Source organism: Mobula birostris, chromosome 5 (assembly GCF_030028105.1).
Source record: "Mobula birostris isolate sMobBir1 chromosome 5, sMobBir1.hap1, whole genome shotgun sequence".
In the NCBI taxonomy this organism is placed as follows: domain Eukaryota; kingdom Metazoa; phylum Chordata; class Chondrichthyes; order Myliobatiformes; family Myliobatidae; genus Mobula; species Mobula birostris.
In genome coordinates, this window is record NC_092374.1 from 9,963,270 (window position 1) to 9,978,613 (window position 15,344).

General features: G+C 44.7%; 1 protein-coding gene across 2 annotated transcripts in view; it reads left to right on the plus strand.

The window, feature by feature from the left end:
- cfap99 (cilia and flagella associated protein 99) overlaps window positions 1-15,344 on the plus strand; it is a 109,623-nt gene that overhangs the window by 14,622 nt on the left and 79,657 nt on the right. For both annotated transcript variants that reach the window (XM_072257097.1, XM_072257098.1), the window contains exon 3: window positions 13,836-13,980. In XM_072257097.1, coding sequence (XP_072113198.1) covers window positions 13,836-13,980 — 145 coding nt within the window. The remainder of the gene's footprint in view (window positions 1-13,835; window positions 13,981-15,344) is intronic.

The following is a 15,344-nucleotide window of genomic DNA, read 5'->3' on the forward strand; positions in this document are numbered from 1 at the left end:
ATGGGCACCCGTATGGGTCCTAGCTATGCCTGCCTTTTTGTTGGCTTTGTGGAACAATCTATGTTCCGTGCCTATTCTGGTATCTGTCCCCCACTTTTCCTTCACTACATCGACGACTGCATTGGTGCTGCTTCTTGCACGCATGCAGAACTCGTTGACTTTATTAACTTTGCCTCCAACTTTCACCCTGCCCTCAAGTTTACCTGGTCCATTTCCGACACCTCCCTCCCCTTTCTAGATCTTTCTGTCTCTGTCTCTGGAGACAGCTTATCCACTGATGTCTACTATAAGCCTACTGACTCTCACAGCTATCTGGACTATTCCTCTTCTCACCCTGTCTCTTGCAAAAACGCCATCCCCTTCTCGCAATTCCTCCGTCTCCGCCGCATCTGCTCTCAGGATGAGGCTTTTCATTCTAGGACGAGGGAGATGTCTTCCTTTTTTAAAGAAAGAGGCTTCCCTTCCTCCACTGTCAACTCTGCTCTTAAATGCATCTCCCCCATTTCATGTACATCTGCTCTCACTCCATCCTCCCGCCACCCCACTAGGAATAGGGTTCCCCTGGTCCTCACCTACCACCCCACCAGCCTCCGGGTCCAACATATTATTCTCCGTAACTTCCGCCACCTCCAACGGGATCCCACCACTAAGCACATCTTTCCCTCCCCCCCTTCACTCTGCATTCCGCAGGGATCGCTCCCTACGCAACTCCCTTGTCCATTCGTCCCCCCCATCCCTCCCCACTGATCTTCCTCCTGGCACTTATCCGTGTAAGCGGAACAAGTGCTACACATGCCCTTACACTTCCTCCCTTACCACCATTCAGGGCCCCAAACAGTCCTTCCAGGTGAGGCAACACTTCACCTGTGAGTCGACTGGGGTGATATACTGCGTCCGGTGCTCCCGATGTGGCCTTTTATATATTGGCGAGACCCGACGCAGACTGGGAGACTGCTTTGCTGAACACCTACGCTCTGTCCGCCAGAGAAAGCAGGATCTCCCAGTGGCCACACATTTTAATTCCACATCCCATTCCCATTCTGACATGTCTATCCACGGCCTCTTCTACTGTAAAGATGAAGCCACACTCAGGTTGGAGGAACAGCGCCTTATATTCCGTCTGGGTAGCCTCCAACCTGATGGCATGAACATCGACTTCTCTAACTTCCGCTAAGGCCCCACCTCCCCCTCGTACCCCATCTGTTACTTATTTTTATGCACACATTCTTTCTCTCACTCTCCTTTTTCTCCCTCTGTCCCTCTGAATATACCTCTTGCCCATCCTCTGGGTCCCCCCCCCCCTGTCTTTCTTCCCGGACCTCCTGTCCCATGATCCTCTCGTATCCCGTTTCACCTGTCCAGCTCTTGGCTCTATCCCTCCCCCTCCTGTCTTCTCCTATCATTTTGGATCTCCCCCTCCCCCTCCAACTTTCAAATCCCTTACTCACTCTTCCTTCAGTTAGTCCTGACGAAGGGTCTCGGCCTGAAACGTCGACTGCACCTCTTCCTACAGATGCTGCCTGGCCTGCTGCATTCACCAGCAACTTTGATGTGTGTTGCTTGAATTTCCAGCATCTGCAGAATTCCTGTTGTTTGCGTTTAAAAACACATACAAATACTTGTTTGTGATCTTCTGCTGCTGTAGCCAATCCACTTTAAGCTTTGACATATTGTGCATTTAGAGATGCTCTTCCTCACGCCGCTGTTGTGATGCATGGTTTTTTGAGTTACTGACACCTTCCTGTTGGCTTATTTCAATCTGGCCATTCTCCTCTGACCTCTGTCATGAGGTTTTCACCTGATCTGCCACAGAACTGCTGCTCACTGGATTTGAATTTTCTTGCACCATTCTCTGTGAACTGTTGTGTGTTAAAATCCCAGGAGAGCAGCAGTCTCTCAGGCACTCAAACAATCCCAGCTGGCACCAACAATTATTCAATGGTCAAAGTCACTTCTTCATAATTCTGATTTGGTCTGCACGACAACTGAACCCTTTAACCACATCTGCAGGACTTTATGCATTGAGTTGCTGCCATATGATTGCGTTAACAAGCAGGTGTACCTAATAAAGTGGCTATTGAGTGTAAGATTGTGTAGATTCAGGAGAAACTGTAACTTGGCTCCAGTCAAACAGCCTAATAGATTGTTGAGTCCCAATTAGATAACTTGCTCCTCAGACTCTTGCTTAGCCAGATTCTTTGGTAAAGGAATATAGACTGATTCATTCTAAACTCCTCAAGGTATTTAGTCCAATAATTTAATGCTAAATTTAGAACTGGTTTCCCCAGTCCCTTGGTGCATTTTTCCTATGTGGTGTACAGATCAAATGAGAATAGGATTAGATATCATGCCTCTAGCAGATTAATATCAGCAACTGTGCAAGCTTATAAGTGGAAAAATCATTACAAGAGATATTAGAGACCCATGTCACCGTAGCCAAAATAGGAATCAGCACCCCCACGGGAGTTAGGAAGGAGCATAGTTCGTATTATTTCAGTGAAAACCTGCTGAAGGTTCGTGATAAATTGCTAAGTGTGATTACTACAAATATTTAAGAACCCACACATGTTCTGTGAGTCATAAACACAGGAGATTCTGCAGTGGCTGCAAATTCACAGCAACGCACAAAATGCTGGAGGAACTCAGCAGATCAGGCTGTATCTATGACGGGGAATAAACAGTCGACGTTCTGGGATGTAACCCTTCATCCGGACCAGGAAGGAAGAGGAAGAAGCCAGAATAAAAAATTGAGGTGGGGGGAGCACAAACTGGCAAGTGAGGCCTAGTGAGGGGAAAAGGTGGGGGAGGAGTTATGAAGTGAGAAGCAGATTGGTGACAGGTGGAAGAGGTAAAGGACTGAAGAAGAAGGAAGCTAATAGGAGAGGGCAGTGGGCCATGGAAGAAAGGAAATGGAAAGGGAAAGGGGAATCAGAGGGAGGTGATAGGCAGGTGAGAAGAGAAGGGGTAAGAGGGGAGCCAGATGGGGAATAGAGAAAGAGATGAAGGGTATTGCGGGGAATTACCAGAAGTTAGAGAATCAATGTTCATGCAGTCAGGTTGGAGGCTACCCAGACCGAATATGAGGTCTTGCTCCTCCAGCCTAAGGGGGGCCTCATCGTGACTGCTATGTGCCACAATGTGAGTCTTTATGATTAAACCTAATTATTAGAGCTTGTCAAAGAAAGTTTCAATCTCTGCAGTAATGAATTCTCTACCAGTAAAAAGAGAAATAGTTTCCCTGGAAAAAAAGCATTGGTAGTCTTCTATCAAAGTGAAGAGGTTCAGGAGCTGTGTATTTTGCCTTTGAAATTAAAATACCTCATACAATTAAACTAATGGCCTATTCCAACGTGATTTACATGGCAGCGTTCAGTTCAGATTCAGATTCGTATATTTACCACATGTCCATTGAAACACACAGTGAAATGCATCATTTGCATTAACAACCAACACAACTTAAGGATGTGCTGGGGGCAGCCCGCAAGTGTCACCATACAATTCTGTTTGTGAAGAAAATGCATTTGACAACCCTCTTCTTATGAAGTAAGTTCAAAGTTCAAACTGAGTTTTTTTTATAGGCATCTGTTAGTCTCGTGAGACCATGGATCGAACTAGTGACCTTCAGATCACTAGATGAATGCTTTAACCACTTGGCCACGCGCCAACACAGAAAGACCTTTGGTGTTGATGAAAGAAAAGACATCAAACCCCCCCCTCACCAGCTCGAAAAAGAAACCAAACTCGCAGACCGCAAAAATACCCCCCTCCCATGCAGCAAAAAAGCAGCGACACTTTCCAGTGCAGGTGACCTGGGTTCAATTCCCACTGCTGCCTGTAAAAAGTTTGTATGTTCTCCCCGTGAACCGTATGGGTTTCTTCTGGGCGCTCCAGTTTCCTTCCTTCCACAGTCCAAAGACATATTCGGTTGGGAGGTTAATTGGTTTTTGTAAATCGTCCCGAGGTTAGGCTAAGGTTAAATCAGGGGTTGCTGGGCAATACAACTCAAAGGACCAGAAGGACCTATTCCATGCTGTATATATAGGTCGTGAGACCATGGACTTGCGCCTTGGAAGGTTTCCAGGGCACAGGCCTGGGCAAGGTTGTATGGAAGACCAGCAGTTGCCCATGCTGCAAGTCTCCCCTATCCACGCCACCGATGTTGTCCAAGGGAAGCGCGTTAGGACCCATACAGCTTGGCACCGGTGTCGTCGCAGAGCAATGTATGGTTAAGTGCCTTGCTCAAGGACACAACACACTGCCTCAGCTGAGGCTCGAACTAGTGACCTTCAGATCACTAGACCGATGCCTTAACCACTTGGCCACACGCCAACACAGAGTTTATTATCAAAGTAAATATATGTTACTATGTACGACCTTGAGATTAATTCTTTTACTTTCACCAACCCTTGCAACTATCTCTTTGTTCCATGTAATGCTACAACATGCGCATGTCTATATTCCAATTTCCAAAATAACTTTCAGTGATCTCACTTCTCCCAGAGGGGCACCACAGTAGCGTCGTGATTAGCGTGATGCTATTACAACTTGAGACATCAGAGTTCGAAATTCAATTCTGGCGTCTTCTGTAAGTAGTTTGTGCGTCCTACCTTTGAGCGCATGGGTTTCTTCCAACAGTCCAAAGACGTACTTGTTAGTAGGTTAATTGGTTATTGTAAATTGTTCTGTGATTAGGCCAAGGTTCAATGAGTGGGTTGCTGGGCAGTGCAGCTCATTGAGTGGAAGGCCCTTTTCCGTGTGGTATCTCTCAATAAAATAAATAAGAAAATCATCATACATTCTTTACTAAAGCGAAAGAAAAAGAATCACATGAAAAATGAAAAGAAATTCAGAGCTTGGAAATCAATTGGCATTCATTAACTGTCTCTGTAGTTACCTGAATCTGTTGATGATGTTACCACCTGATAATCTGTTGCGTATTGATTACTCTTCTAATAAAAAGATTCATTATCTGTGCAGAGTATCATACAGAGGAAACAAATGAGTTTTTGAATGAGCTCCTGACCCAGTAAAATGGTTCAGAATGATGAAGTGAACTGGTTATTCTCTAAATTGCAATTCTTCAAACTTAAGGAAGCTGTTATGCACGAACAAGCCTGATTGAGCAATACTTAATGTCTCATCCAGCAACCCATTTCTGTATTCATCTTTCACAGACACATATGCAATGATGACTGTGAGGAATGTTGTTCACCTCTTCTTGGGAATTTTCTGAATGGATGAAGTGTCACTCCTTACCCCACACCTGCAGTATAAGCATACTTATTTTTTCTTAAATTATTCTCGGAATCAATCTACAGTTTGTCAGGAGACCAATGGAACTCCCAGGAAAACATCGCAAATAGCTGGGAAACCTGCCAGTGTCACACCAAATTCGTAGCAGATTTGGACAACTTTTACTGATTAAATCAAAGTTGAGGGGAAGCTGGTTTCCGCGATAAACTGAACTGTGACCACAACTCTTTGCAGTTTCTTGTAGTCACAGGCAGGGCAGTTGCTGTACCAAGCCACGAGGCATCCGGATAAGATGCTTTCTGTGGTGCACATATAAAACTTGGTGAGGGTCAAGGAGGATATGCCAAATCTCTTTATCCATCTGCCTTTGGAGGTCCGGTCATTGCGTAAATTTAAAACAGAGGTTGATAAGTTCTATATTTCTAAGGTTATGGGGAGAAGGCAGCAGAGTGAGTTTGAAGGGAAAATAATGGTAGCACAGACTCAAGACATTGGTTGGCCTAATTCTGCTCCAATGTCTTATAGTCTTACAGTCCTGAGGAACCAGAGGCACTGGTAAGCTTCACAAACGAGAGAATCTCCAGATGCTGGAAATCTAAGCAACACACACAAAATGCTGGAGGAACTCAGCAGGCCAGGCAGCAGCTACTCAAAAAAATACAGTCGACATTTTGGGTCAGTCCTGCCAAAGGGTCTCAGCCTGAAATGCTGACTGTACTTTTTTCCATAGATGCTGCCTGGCCTTCTGTGTGTTGTGTTTTCGTGTGTGTTGCACGGGTAAGTTTTCTTGGTTGTGTTGTCAACATAGTTGGATCAGGGCAGGCTCGCACCAGGGAATTCGAAACTCTCAACCTGCTCAACCTCAACTAGATCATGCAACCTGGGTCTAAACTGGCAGAAAAGTGCAATGAAGAAATTACTTGCAGCACCATTGATGTAAACTGGAGCAGGTGCTCTCCCTTCCCCCAACCCCCATCCTGAACTCAATGACAGTTCTTTTGCTGTTAGTGAGATAGAGGTTGTTTTTGTGATACCATGTCACTAATCTCTCTATCTAATAGCATGAAAGAGCAGCCAGGGCCCTAGTTTAACCCACTTTCTGAAACAGAATGCATCTGTACTGTGCAGAACTGCAGTGGAGTGTCAGCTGTGGATTTATATGTGTAATTCATCTGAATTGGACTTAAATCCAGAACCGAAGTCCTAGTGTGGCAGATGAGAAAGTAGAGACACATCTAGAAATTCAAGCAAGCAACTTCACTAGTCAGGGCAGGCAGGGTCAGCATACGGAGCAAAGGTCATGGAGGCTAAACGTTATTTATTTTATAATGCAAGAAGTCTGACAGGTGCAGCAGGTGAATGGAGACCATGGATTAGAATCTGGGGAACACACATAAAATGATGGAGGAGCTCAGTAAATCAGGCAGCATCTATGGAGTGGAAGTTTTGACTTTGGACCATGGAACTGTAACATTATTGCTGTTATAGAAATGTGGTTGAGAGAGGGGATAGACTGGTAGGAGATTTTTTTCAAGCAGATAACCCCACTGGAGAGGACCCCGTTAGAACACTTGACCTCTTGGGAAATGAGCCTGGGCCAAGTTGTTGGGAATGTCATTTGGAGAACACTTTGTGACCAGTGACCACAGTTCTACTAGTTTTAAAATCATTATGGGAAACAATACAACTGGCCCATGAGTTAAAGTCCTAAGTTGGAGCAGGCTAACATCGCTGGCATTCGACAGGTACCTGCAAAGTTGGATTGGGAGAGGCTGTTAACAGGTGAGGAAACATCCAGCAAGTGAGGGCACAGTTTTAAGGTGCTTGGAAGTAGGTACAGAGGAGATGTCAGGGGTAAGTTTTTTTACGCAGGGAGTGGTGAGTACATGGAATGGGTTGCCGACAATGGTGGTGGAGGCAGATGCGATAGAGTCTTTTAAGAGACTCCTGGATAGGTACATGGAGCTTAGAAAACTAGAGGGCTATGGGTAACCCTAGGTAATTTCTAAAGTAAGTATGTGTTTGGCACAGCATTGTGGGCTGAAGGGCCTGTATTGTGCTGTAGGTTTTCTATGTTTCTGTGTTTCTGAGTGGGCAGCTTTTAAAATTGAGATAGGGCGAGTTCAGTGCCAATATGATTGTGTTAGAGTGAACCTGGGTAAAAGAGTAATATTAAGGCCCTAATCATCTGGAAGGAATCTTTGTTGGCATGACCTGAAGGACTTGAGTCTGTACTATATAACTCGATGAATCTTTGATTGATTGGCAAGTATTCTTTCAGCTGAGCCCCATTGTACCTCTTCCCTTTGTGCAATTAATCTGTGAAACATTCTCATTTGTAGAGGAGTAAATATCACATCAAAGTCAAGTTTGTTGTCATATGCACAAGTACATGTATAACAGGTCAGCTATGAATGTTGTGTCCTAGCTGTCTACAGGGCCGGATTAACCTAGTAGCAAAAGTAGCTTATGCTACGGGCTCCACGTTTTCGAGGGCCCCGCACTAAGTGCTTGCAAGGGGCAGTCTGGTGAAATCAGCATCTCACCATAGTCTCACGACGATCTGGCAACACTGTTGTTTTCATGTGGGGAGAGCTGCATGGTATGTGTGTGCAGGCGTGTGTTGGCTCCTTGCTGTGTCGTGGTGACCTTTGTGCTATCTCCCATGCTCCCAAGCCGCTGCAGCATGCGCTGTTACGCCGCTGGAAGGTGCGCCGCTGACCTTGACTGTGTGCTATGTTTTGCCGTCTGGACCAGCTGAAAGATTATGAAGTTTTGGATATGGAAGGTCATAGTGCTGAACAGCTCACTCAAAGCTTACTTGACTTTTTAAAGGAAAATGACATTGACATAAAAGGTTGCCGTGGTCTAAGTTATGACAATGCCAGCAACATGAGTGGCAAATATAGTGGTTTACAAGCACGAATTAAAGAACTGAATGAGTTTGCGGATTACATTCCATGTTTTGCACATTCAATAAATTTGGTTGGAAAATGTGCTGCTGAATGTTGTCAAGAAGCATTAGTTTTCTTTCAATTTGTAGAAAGCCTGCACACATTTTTTTCTGCTTCTACTTATCGGTGGGATCTCCTTTCCGCTGCATTATCTGATGGTAGTGCTCATTTGCCCGTTGTGAAAAGAATGACAGATGCCAGGTGGTCGGCTTGTGCAGATGCAACAAAAGCACTTTGACACAGCTTTTCTGCAATAAAACAAGTCTTGGATGACATTTCAAATAACAATGATCAGAAGGCAGAGTGTCGACAACAGGTTTGTGGACTACTTTCAAAGATTCAAGATTCGAAACACTTTATTGTCATTCTAACCGCACATCAGCTTAGCAGGGCAGAATGAGACAGCGTTTCCCAGGAGCAGTGCAATCATAACATAACAAATGCAACACTAAATAATAAACATAACAATAAATAGTAAAACACAACAGCCACATGTCAGTTAAAATCAAGTTTTAAGTGTCCAGTGCCAGTTAAAAGAGTCCAAAGCAGAGTCAGGTAGAGCAGCTATTTAGCAGTCTGACTGCCTGTGGGAGGAAACTGTTTAGTAGCCTTGTGGTTTTAGTTTTGATGCTCCTTTAACGTTTGCCTGATGGCAGAAGAACAGACAGTTCATGGAGAGGGTGTGAGGGGTCTTTAATGATGTACCGTGTCTTCTGGAGGCATCGACTCTGAAAGAGGTCTTGGACAGAAGTTAGGGAGACCCCAATAACCCTCTCTGCTCCCCTAACCACCCTCTGCAAGGCTTTTTTGTCGACAGCACTGCAGCTGGAGTACCAGGTTGTGATGCAAAACATGATGAAGTTGGAAACAGGAATAATGGTCATATTGTGGGATCAAGTATTACAGCGTTTTCAAATGACCAGTGCTTCTTTGCAATCTTCTGGCCAAGACTTGAACACAGCTTGTGCACTCTATGAATCCTTGCATGGATATATTCAAGCTATGTGGTCTACTTTTTCACTCATTGAGCAAAAAGCCAAGGATCTGACTAAGTGTGAAGATTATCAACAGCAAACTTGAAGAAACCACAAGCAAAATCACGCGTATGGTGATTTCAGTGGTTCCGGCACTTTTGTTGAATCTCAAACGCCTTCTCAGAAGTTTAAAACCTGAACATTTCTTGCCATTATTGACAGCTTGCTTTCTGCCCTGTCAAAAAGGCAGAAAGCTTATCTGAAGGTGAATGGTGTTTTTGGATTCCTTCATCAGTTACAGTCGTTTACACTCGAAGAGATCGTAAAGAGTTCATCAAATCTTATTAAATCATATCCGGAAGATCTGGAAGAAAGTCTTGATGAAGAATTTTTGCAGTTTACTGAACTGTTGAAGACTGATCTTGCTTCTCATATTGGCATCAAACAAGACCTTGTAGAGTTACAGTTGTACCGTTTGATAAGTGACAATTCTTTGGAGTCCTGTTTTCCTAATGTAGAAACTGCCTTGCGCATCTATTTATCACTCATGGTTACCAACTGCAGTGGAGAACGCTCATTTTCAACACTGAAAAGGATTAAAAATGAACTAAGGAGCACCATGGGTCAAAACAGATTGAACAATCTCACTCTAATGAGCATTGAACATGAACTTCTGCGTGAAATAGACATTCCCAGTATCATCAACAAATTTGCTCATGCTAAATCTAGAAAATGTAACTTTTAAATTGTAGTTTTGTTACTTTTGACATTTGAAATTGATACCTACATGTAAGTAATACTATTACTGAAGTGTCAGACATTTGTCATTATCTGGCTCTATAGCAAACGGAAAAAATTGAATTACTTTACTATGCAAGTAAGTAATTTATGTTTTAATACTTATGTGCATTTTTAAAATTTAGGGCCCTTTATAACATATGCTACAGGCCCCACACTAGCTTAATCTGGCCCTGGCTGTCTACATAGTGACGCAAGCCAGGACAGTATAATATGAAAAGCAAGCTGTTGCCTGTGCATCTGATGAATCCGAAGGAACAGCAGAGACCAATACAGTTTGGCACCAGCAATGTTGCAGGAGTTGCCAGTGAGCATTGAACTCAACGCAGGACTGCCTTAGGGACTCCAGCTCCAAACTTTGCCTTGGGATTTACTCCTGAGGCCTTCCCCATGAATGGGCAGAGCCACAAGGCAGTGGAGCTTTGAGATCAGAGTTTTCTTTCTCTGAGTTGAGCTGCCAACCATGAGCCCCATCTGCCTGGAGCGACTGGTTTTAAGGCACCGGTAACCCTCCTTTGCCCCTTCTCCCGTCAGTAGAAACGGTTCCGCCGGGCTTAATAGCTAAGCCACATGAGGAGCTAGATTTAGTTGTCAAGCCGCTGATTGATACACATGCCACTGGGAAGATTTAATGGGTGGTAGGAGCTTATCTGCACTACGTTCTCCAGTAATGAAAACCTGAAGGAACCATGTATGCACAAGTGCAATGAAAACTTTCCTGGCAGCAGCATCATAGGCTAAAACATGAAGGTCTGTGCATTACCCCATGCGTATAATATTGTTGACTATATTAACAATATAATTAATATAGTCACTACGAGAGGTGGTAGTGGGGACAAGCTCCCACTACCTAAAAGTGCTCCTCATGGCATGCGACTCAAATAGCCTCTGACAACCAAGTCCAACTCCTGGCCTTCTCGTGTGGCTTAGCCTCTAAGCCCGGCTGAACAGTTTCTACTGACAGGAGAAGGGGCAAAGGCGGGTCCTGGTGCCTTAAAACCAATGCTTCAGGTAGATGGAGCTCATCAGCCTGGGAAGGCAGTCCATCTAAGAGAGGGAAACTCTGATTTCAAACCTCTGCTGCCTTGCGGCCATACCCACTCATGGGAAAGACTTAGGGAATAAACCCTGAGGACAAATCCGGAGCTGAAATCCCTAAGGCAGTTCGACGTTGCCTTCAACCTCGCTCTGGCAACTCCTGCGACGACACTGGTGCCAAGCTGTTGCCCTTGCCCATCCCTTGGACAACACCGGTGTTGTGGAGAGGGGAGACTTGCTGCATGGGCAACTGCTGGCCTTCCACACAACCTTGCCCTGGAGAATCCAGGTGCAGATCCATGGTCTCACGAGAATAATGGATGCCACACATTAACAATTAGCCAGGTAGATGTAGGAGGTGGCAGATCTTTTCAACTGGGTATCTAATAGCCCTGGAAGGGCAGATCATCATATTTGCCTTCTTGAAGGTCCAAGACTGGCGATATGAAGAAGGATGAAAGATCAACTTTATTCACCATATACATTTGCATGTATTAAGAATTTGTAGTGGTGTGTTGGCCAGGGTGTGTTATGCAACAAAAAACATTCAACAATTATAAAGAATTATATAAAGTACGGATATGGAATAAAATGTGCATAAATACGTAAACACCAGCAAGTATTTATAATGTAAATAGCATTATATATGGAAGTGTTTACAGTGCAGTGCAGTGAAAGATTCAAGATTGTTTAATGTCATTTCTTGTACACAAGTGTAAAGGAGAATGAAATAATTGTTACTCCAGATCCGATGCAGCACAAAAAAACACAATAAGATAAAGAATACAATAATAATAAAAAGCACAATAAATATAGATACATAAATTCATAAGTGTAAGGGGTTTCGTCTCCTATGTTACGGCGTAGGCTAATTAAAATGGCTTCTTTGTTATGTTATACTTGGGAATGCTTCCTTGTTATGTTAAACGCTGAGAAAGGTTTTTGCGCTAGCAGCTTGTCTTGGGTTAGGCAGTGATAAGAAAATGTTACAAACCAATTGGGATAGTTGTTATGATTTTGGTGTATCTGGAAGATTTGTATGTGCGGGGTCTTGGAGGCAGAAGGTGGGAGAGAGAGAGACAGAGGATGGACCAGGTGCTGTGATGCCCGCTAACAGGGTCGGACCCCGAGGAGGGCGTTCGGCGAGGAGACAGAGATGGACTCGTGTGGAGCGTCTGGTCGACCACCGTTGTTGGTCCCAGGCGGCCGGTCAAGGTGGTCCGAGGGGTTGCAGGGGGAAGAAGAAGGGTCCTGAGCTCCAACTGTTTGTGCACGAAGAGATTGAACTTTGATAAGTGTGGCGCCTTTTATTTTCCTTTTATATTTTATTCTCTATTAATTATATAGTTCCAGTAATATCTATAAACTGTAAATCATTTAATCGTATCTGGTGTATTGTCTGTTATTTGGGTGGGGTGGGTTACATCACACAGTATCCACACAAACTAATTACCCATTTTGGCGGGGCTGAGGGCTGTTTCCCTAGACGACAGCGAGCCGAGCGACCCTGAGGGTGGCCAGAGGGGCTGCATAAGAAACAGTAGCTTCAAATACATAGATGTCTCCATAAAGTGACACGAAGCACAGGAGTGTCTGTACATAAGGTGACTGACAGGAAATGATAAAGTGGTGATGGTTGGAGGTGTGGAGGGGTGGGTTAGTGGGCGGAGGTGTTGATCAGCTTTGCTGCTTGGGGAAAGTAACTGTTTTTGATCTTCTCAGGGCTAATGGGGGTAATCGGGGCATCATATCTATCTAGCCCATTGATACATTTGTACACTGGGCAATGATGTACGCATTATGGAATGGAAGGATGTGCATTGTAACCTGCAGTCTTCCATACCATCCCATCGCCAGTCAGGGAAGGACAGAAGGTGCACTCCAGGCCTTCCTGTTGGCATGTGGGTAAAATGCACTTCTAACAGTCAGCCCAAAGCAGTACAGGCAAGGCAGGGACAAAAATGGAATGAGTTCAAATCAATGCTAAGCCAGAAACTCTCCAACACTTTGACCATGTGCCTACCCAGGAATGAACATCGATTTCTCAAACTTCCAGTAATGCCTGCCCACCCCCATCTTATCCATTTCCCATTCCCTTGTCCCTCTCTCATGTTACCTCCTTGCCCACCCATTGCCTCCCTCTGCTGCTCCCCCCTGCCCCCACCGTTCTTCCTTCTTCCATGGCCTTCTGTCTCTTTCACCAATCAACTTCCCAGCTCTTTAGTCCATTCCTCCCCCTCCCAGTTTCACCCATCGCCTGGCGTTTCTCTCTCCCCTCGCCCCACCTTTCAAATCTACTCCTCAGCTTTTTTTTCCTCCAGTCCTGCCGAAGGGTTTTTGCCTGAAACGTTGACTGGACTTTTTTCCATCGATGCTGCCTCGTCTGCTGAGTTCCTCCAGCATGTTGTGTGTGTTGCTCGGATTTCCAGCATCTGCAGGTTTTCTCTTGTTTGTGAGTTCAAATCAATGTGGCTCTCTTCAAAGTACTTGGTACTTGATTAGCCCAAGACACCAAAGGAATATCATCAGAATCAATGGCCTCAAGCAGAAGTGATTGGTTGAAAGTCAAAGATTTGCTTTTGCTGTTCCAATTTATACAGGTCATTAACTCCACACAATTCAATTGAAAATGTGACTGAGGATTTGCTTTCATGGTACTATTGATTGTGCCTTAGCTGTATTTACGGACCCATATCTCTTGCATTTAGCACAAAGACACAGTGGTTTTATTGAAAATGCAGCTGCTGTTCCATTTACGATTAAAGGCAAGGCTATTGCGCAGGATCGTTTTTTATTGTCAGTTGTGGTTTGCTTGCAGGCACGAGGTGAGGTTGAGCAGACGTTCCTGGTGGAAGTCCTGTCAGGCTGCTTATGTCACAGACCACTGCTCGATGTAGTAGTGAATGGATTTTACATTAAGGATGGAAAGAACTTCCTGAGAGTAGACTACAATCTGTTTGTGGGTAAGAGATAATAGAAGATAGAACATAGAACAGTAGAGGTGCTTTGGCCTAGAATGTTGTACAACCTTTTAACCTACTCTAAAGTCAATCTAGCCCTTCCCTACCCCATAGCCGACCGTTTTTCTTTCATCCATGTGCCTATCTAAAAGTCTCACAAATGCCCCTGCAGTGGATGCAATCTCAGTGTCTCTCTGCTTGACCTTGGATCACCTGGACAACAGTGATACCTACATCAGGCTGCTGTTCGTTGATTACCGCTCAGTGTTCAACACAGTCATACCCTCAGTGCCAATCCATCAAGCTCCAGGACCTGAGCTCCTGTACCTCCCTCTGCAACTAGAATCATAATTTCTTCATCAGGAGATCGCAGTCAGTGCAGATGAGGGATAACATCTCCTCTCTGACAATCAACAGCAGCGCACCTCAAGAATACCTGGTTAGCCCACTGCTCTGCTCTCTTTGCACCTAGGACTGTGTGGCCAGGCACAGCTCAAACACCATCGATAAATTCACAGATGACGTTCCCGTTGTCGGCAGAATCTCACACGGTCCTCATCAAGAGCTCAGCAGTAGAAAGGGTGGGTAATTTTAAATGTCTGGGTGTCAACATCTCCGAAGATTTATCCAGGGCCCAATATATTGATGCAATCACAAAGAAGGCACGTCAGTGTCTAAATATTGGGTGAGTCACAGCCTCAAATGTAGAGCAGGAGTTCCCAACCTGAGGTCCATGGACCCTTTGGTTAATAACAGGGTTCCATGGCACAAAAAAGCTTGGGAACCCCTGCACTGGAGGGACATCCATTTAGAACAGAGATGAGGAGGAATTTCTTCAGCCAGAGGGTGGTGAATCTGTGGAATCCATTGTCACAGACGGCTGTGGAGGCCAAGTCATTGAATATATTTAAACCGGAGGTTGATAAGTTTTTTATCAGTCAGGGAGCCAAAGGTTATGGGGAGTATGCAGGAGAATGGAGTTGAGAGGGATAATAAATCAGCCATGATGGAATGGTGGAGAAGACTAAATGAACCAAATGTCCTAGTTCTGCTCCGCTATTCTATGGTCTTATTTCATTAGGAGTTTGAGGAGATTTGGTGTGTCACCAAAAACTCTTAACAAATTTCTACAGATGTATGGAGAGCATTCCAACTAGTTGCATCACCGTCTATTGTGGAGAGGTCACTGCACAGGATCGGAAACAGCTGCAGAAAGTTGTAAACTCAGCCAGCTCCATCATGGGCACTAGCCTCCCCAGCATTGAGGACATCTCCAAAAGGTGATGCATCAAAAAGGTGGTATCCATCATTCAGGACCTCCATCACCCAGGACATGCCCTCTTCTCATTACTACCACCAGGGAGGAG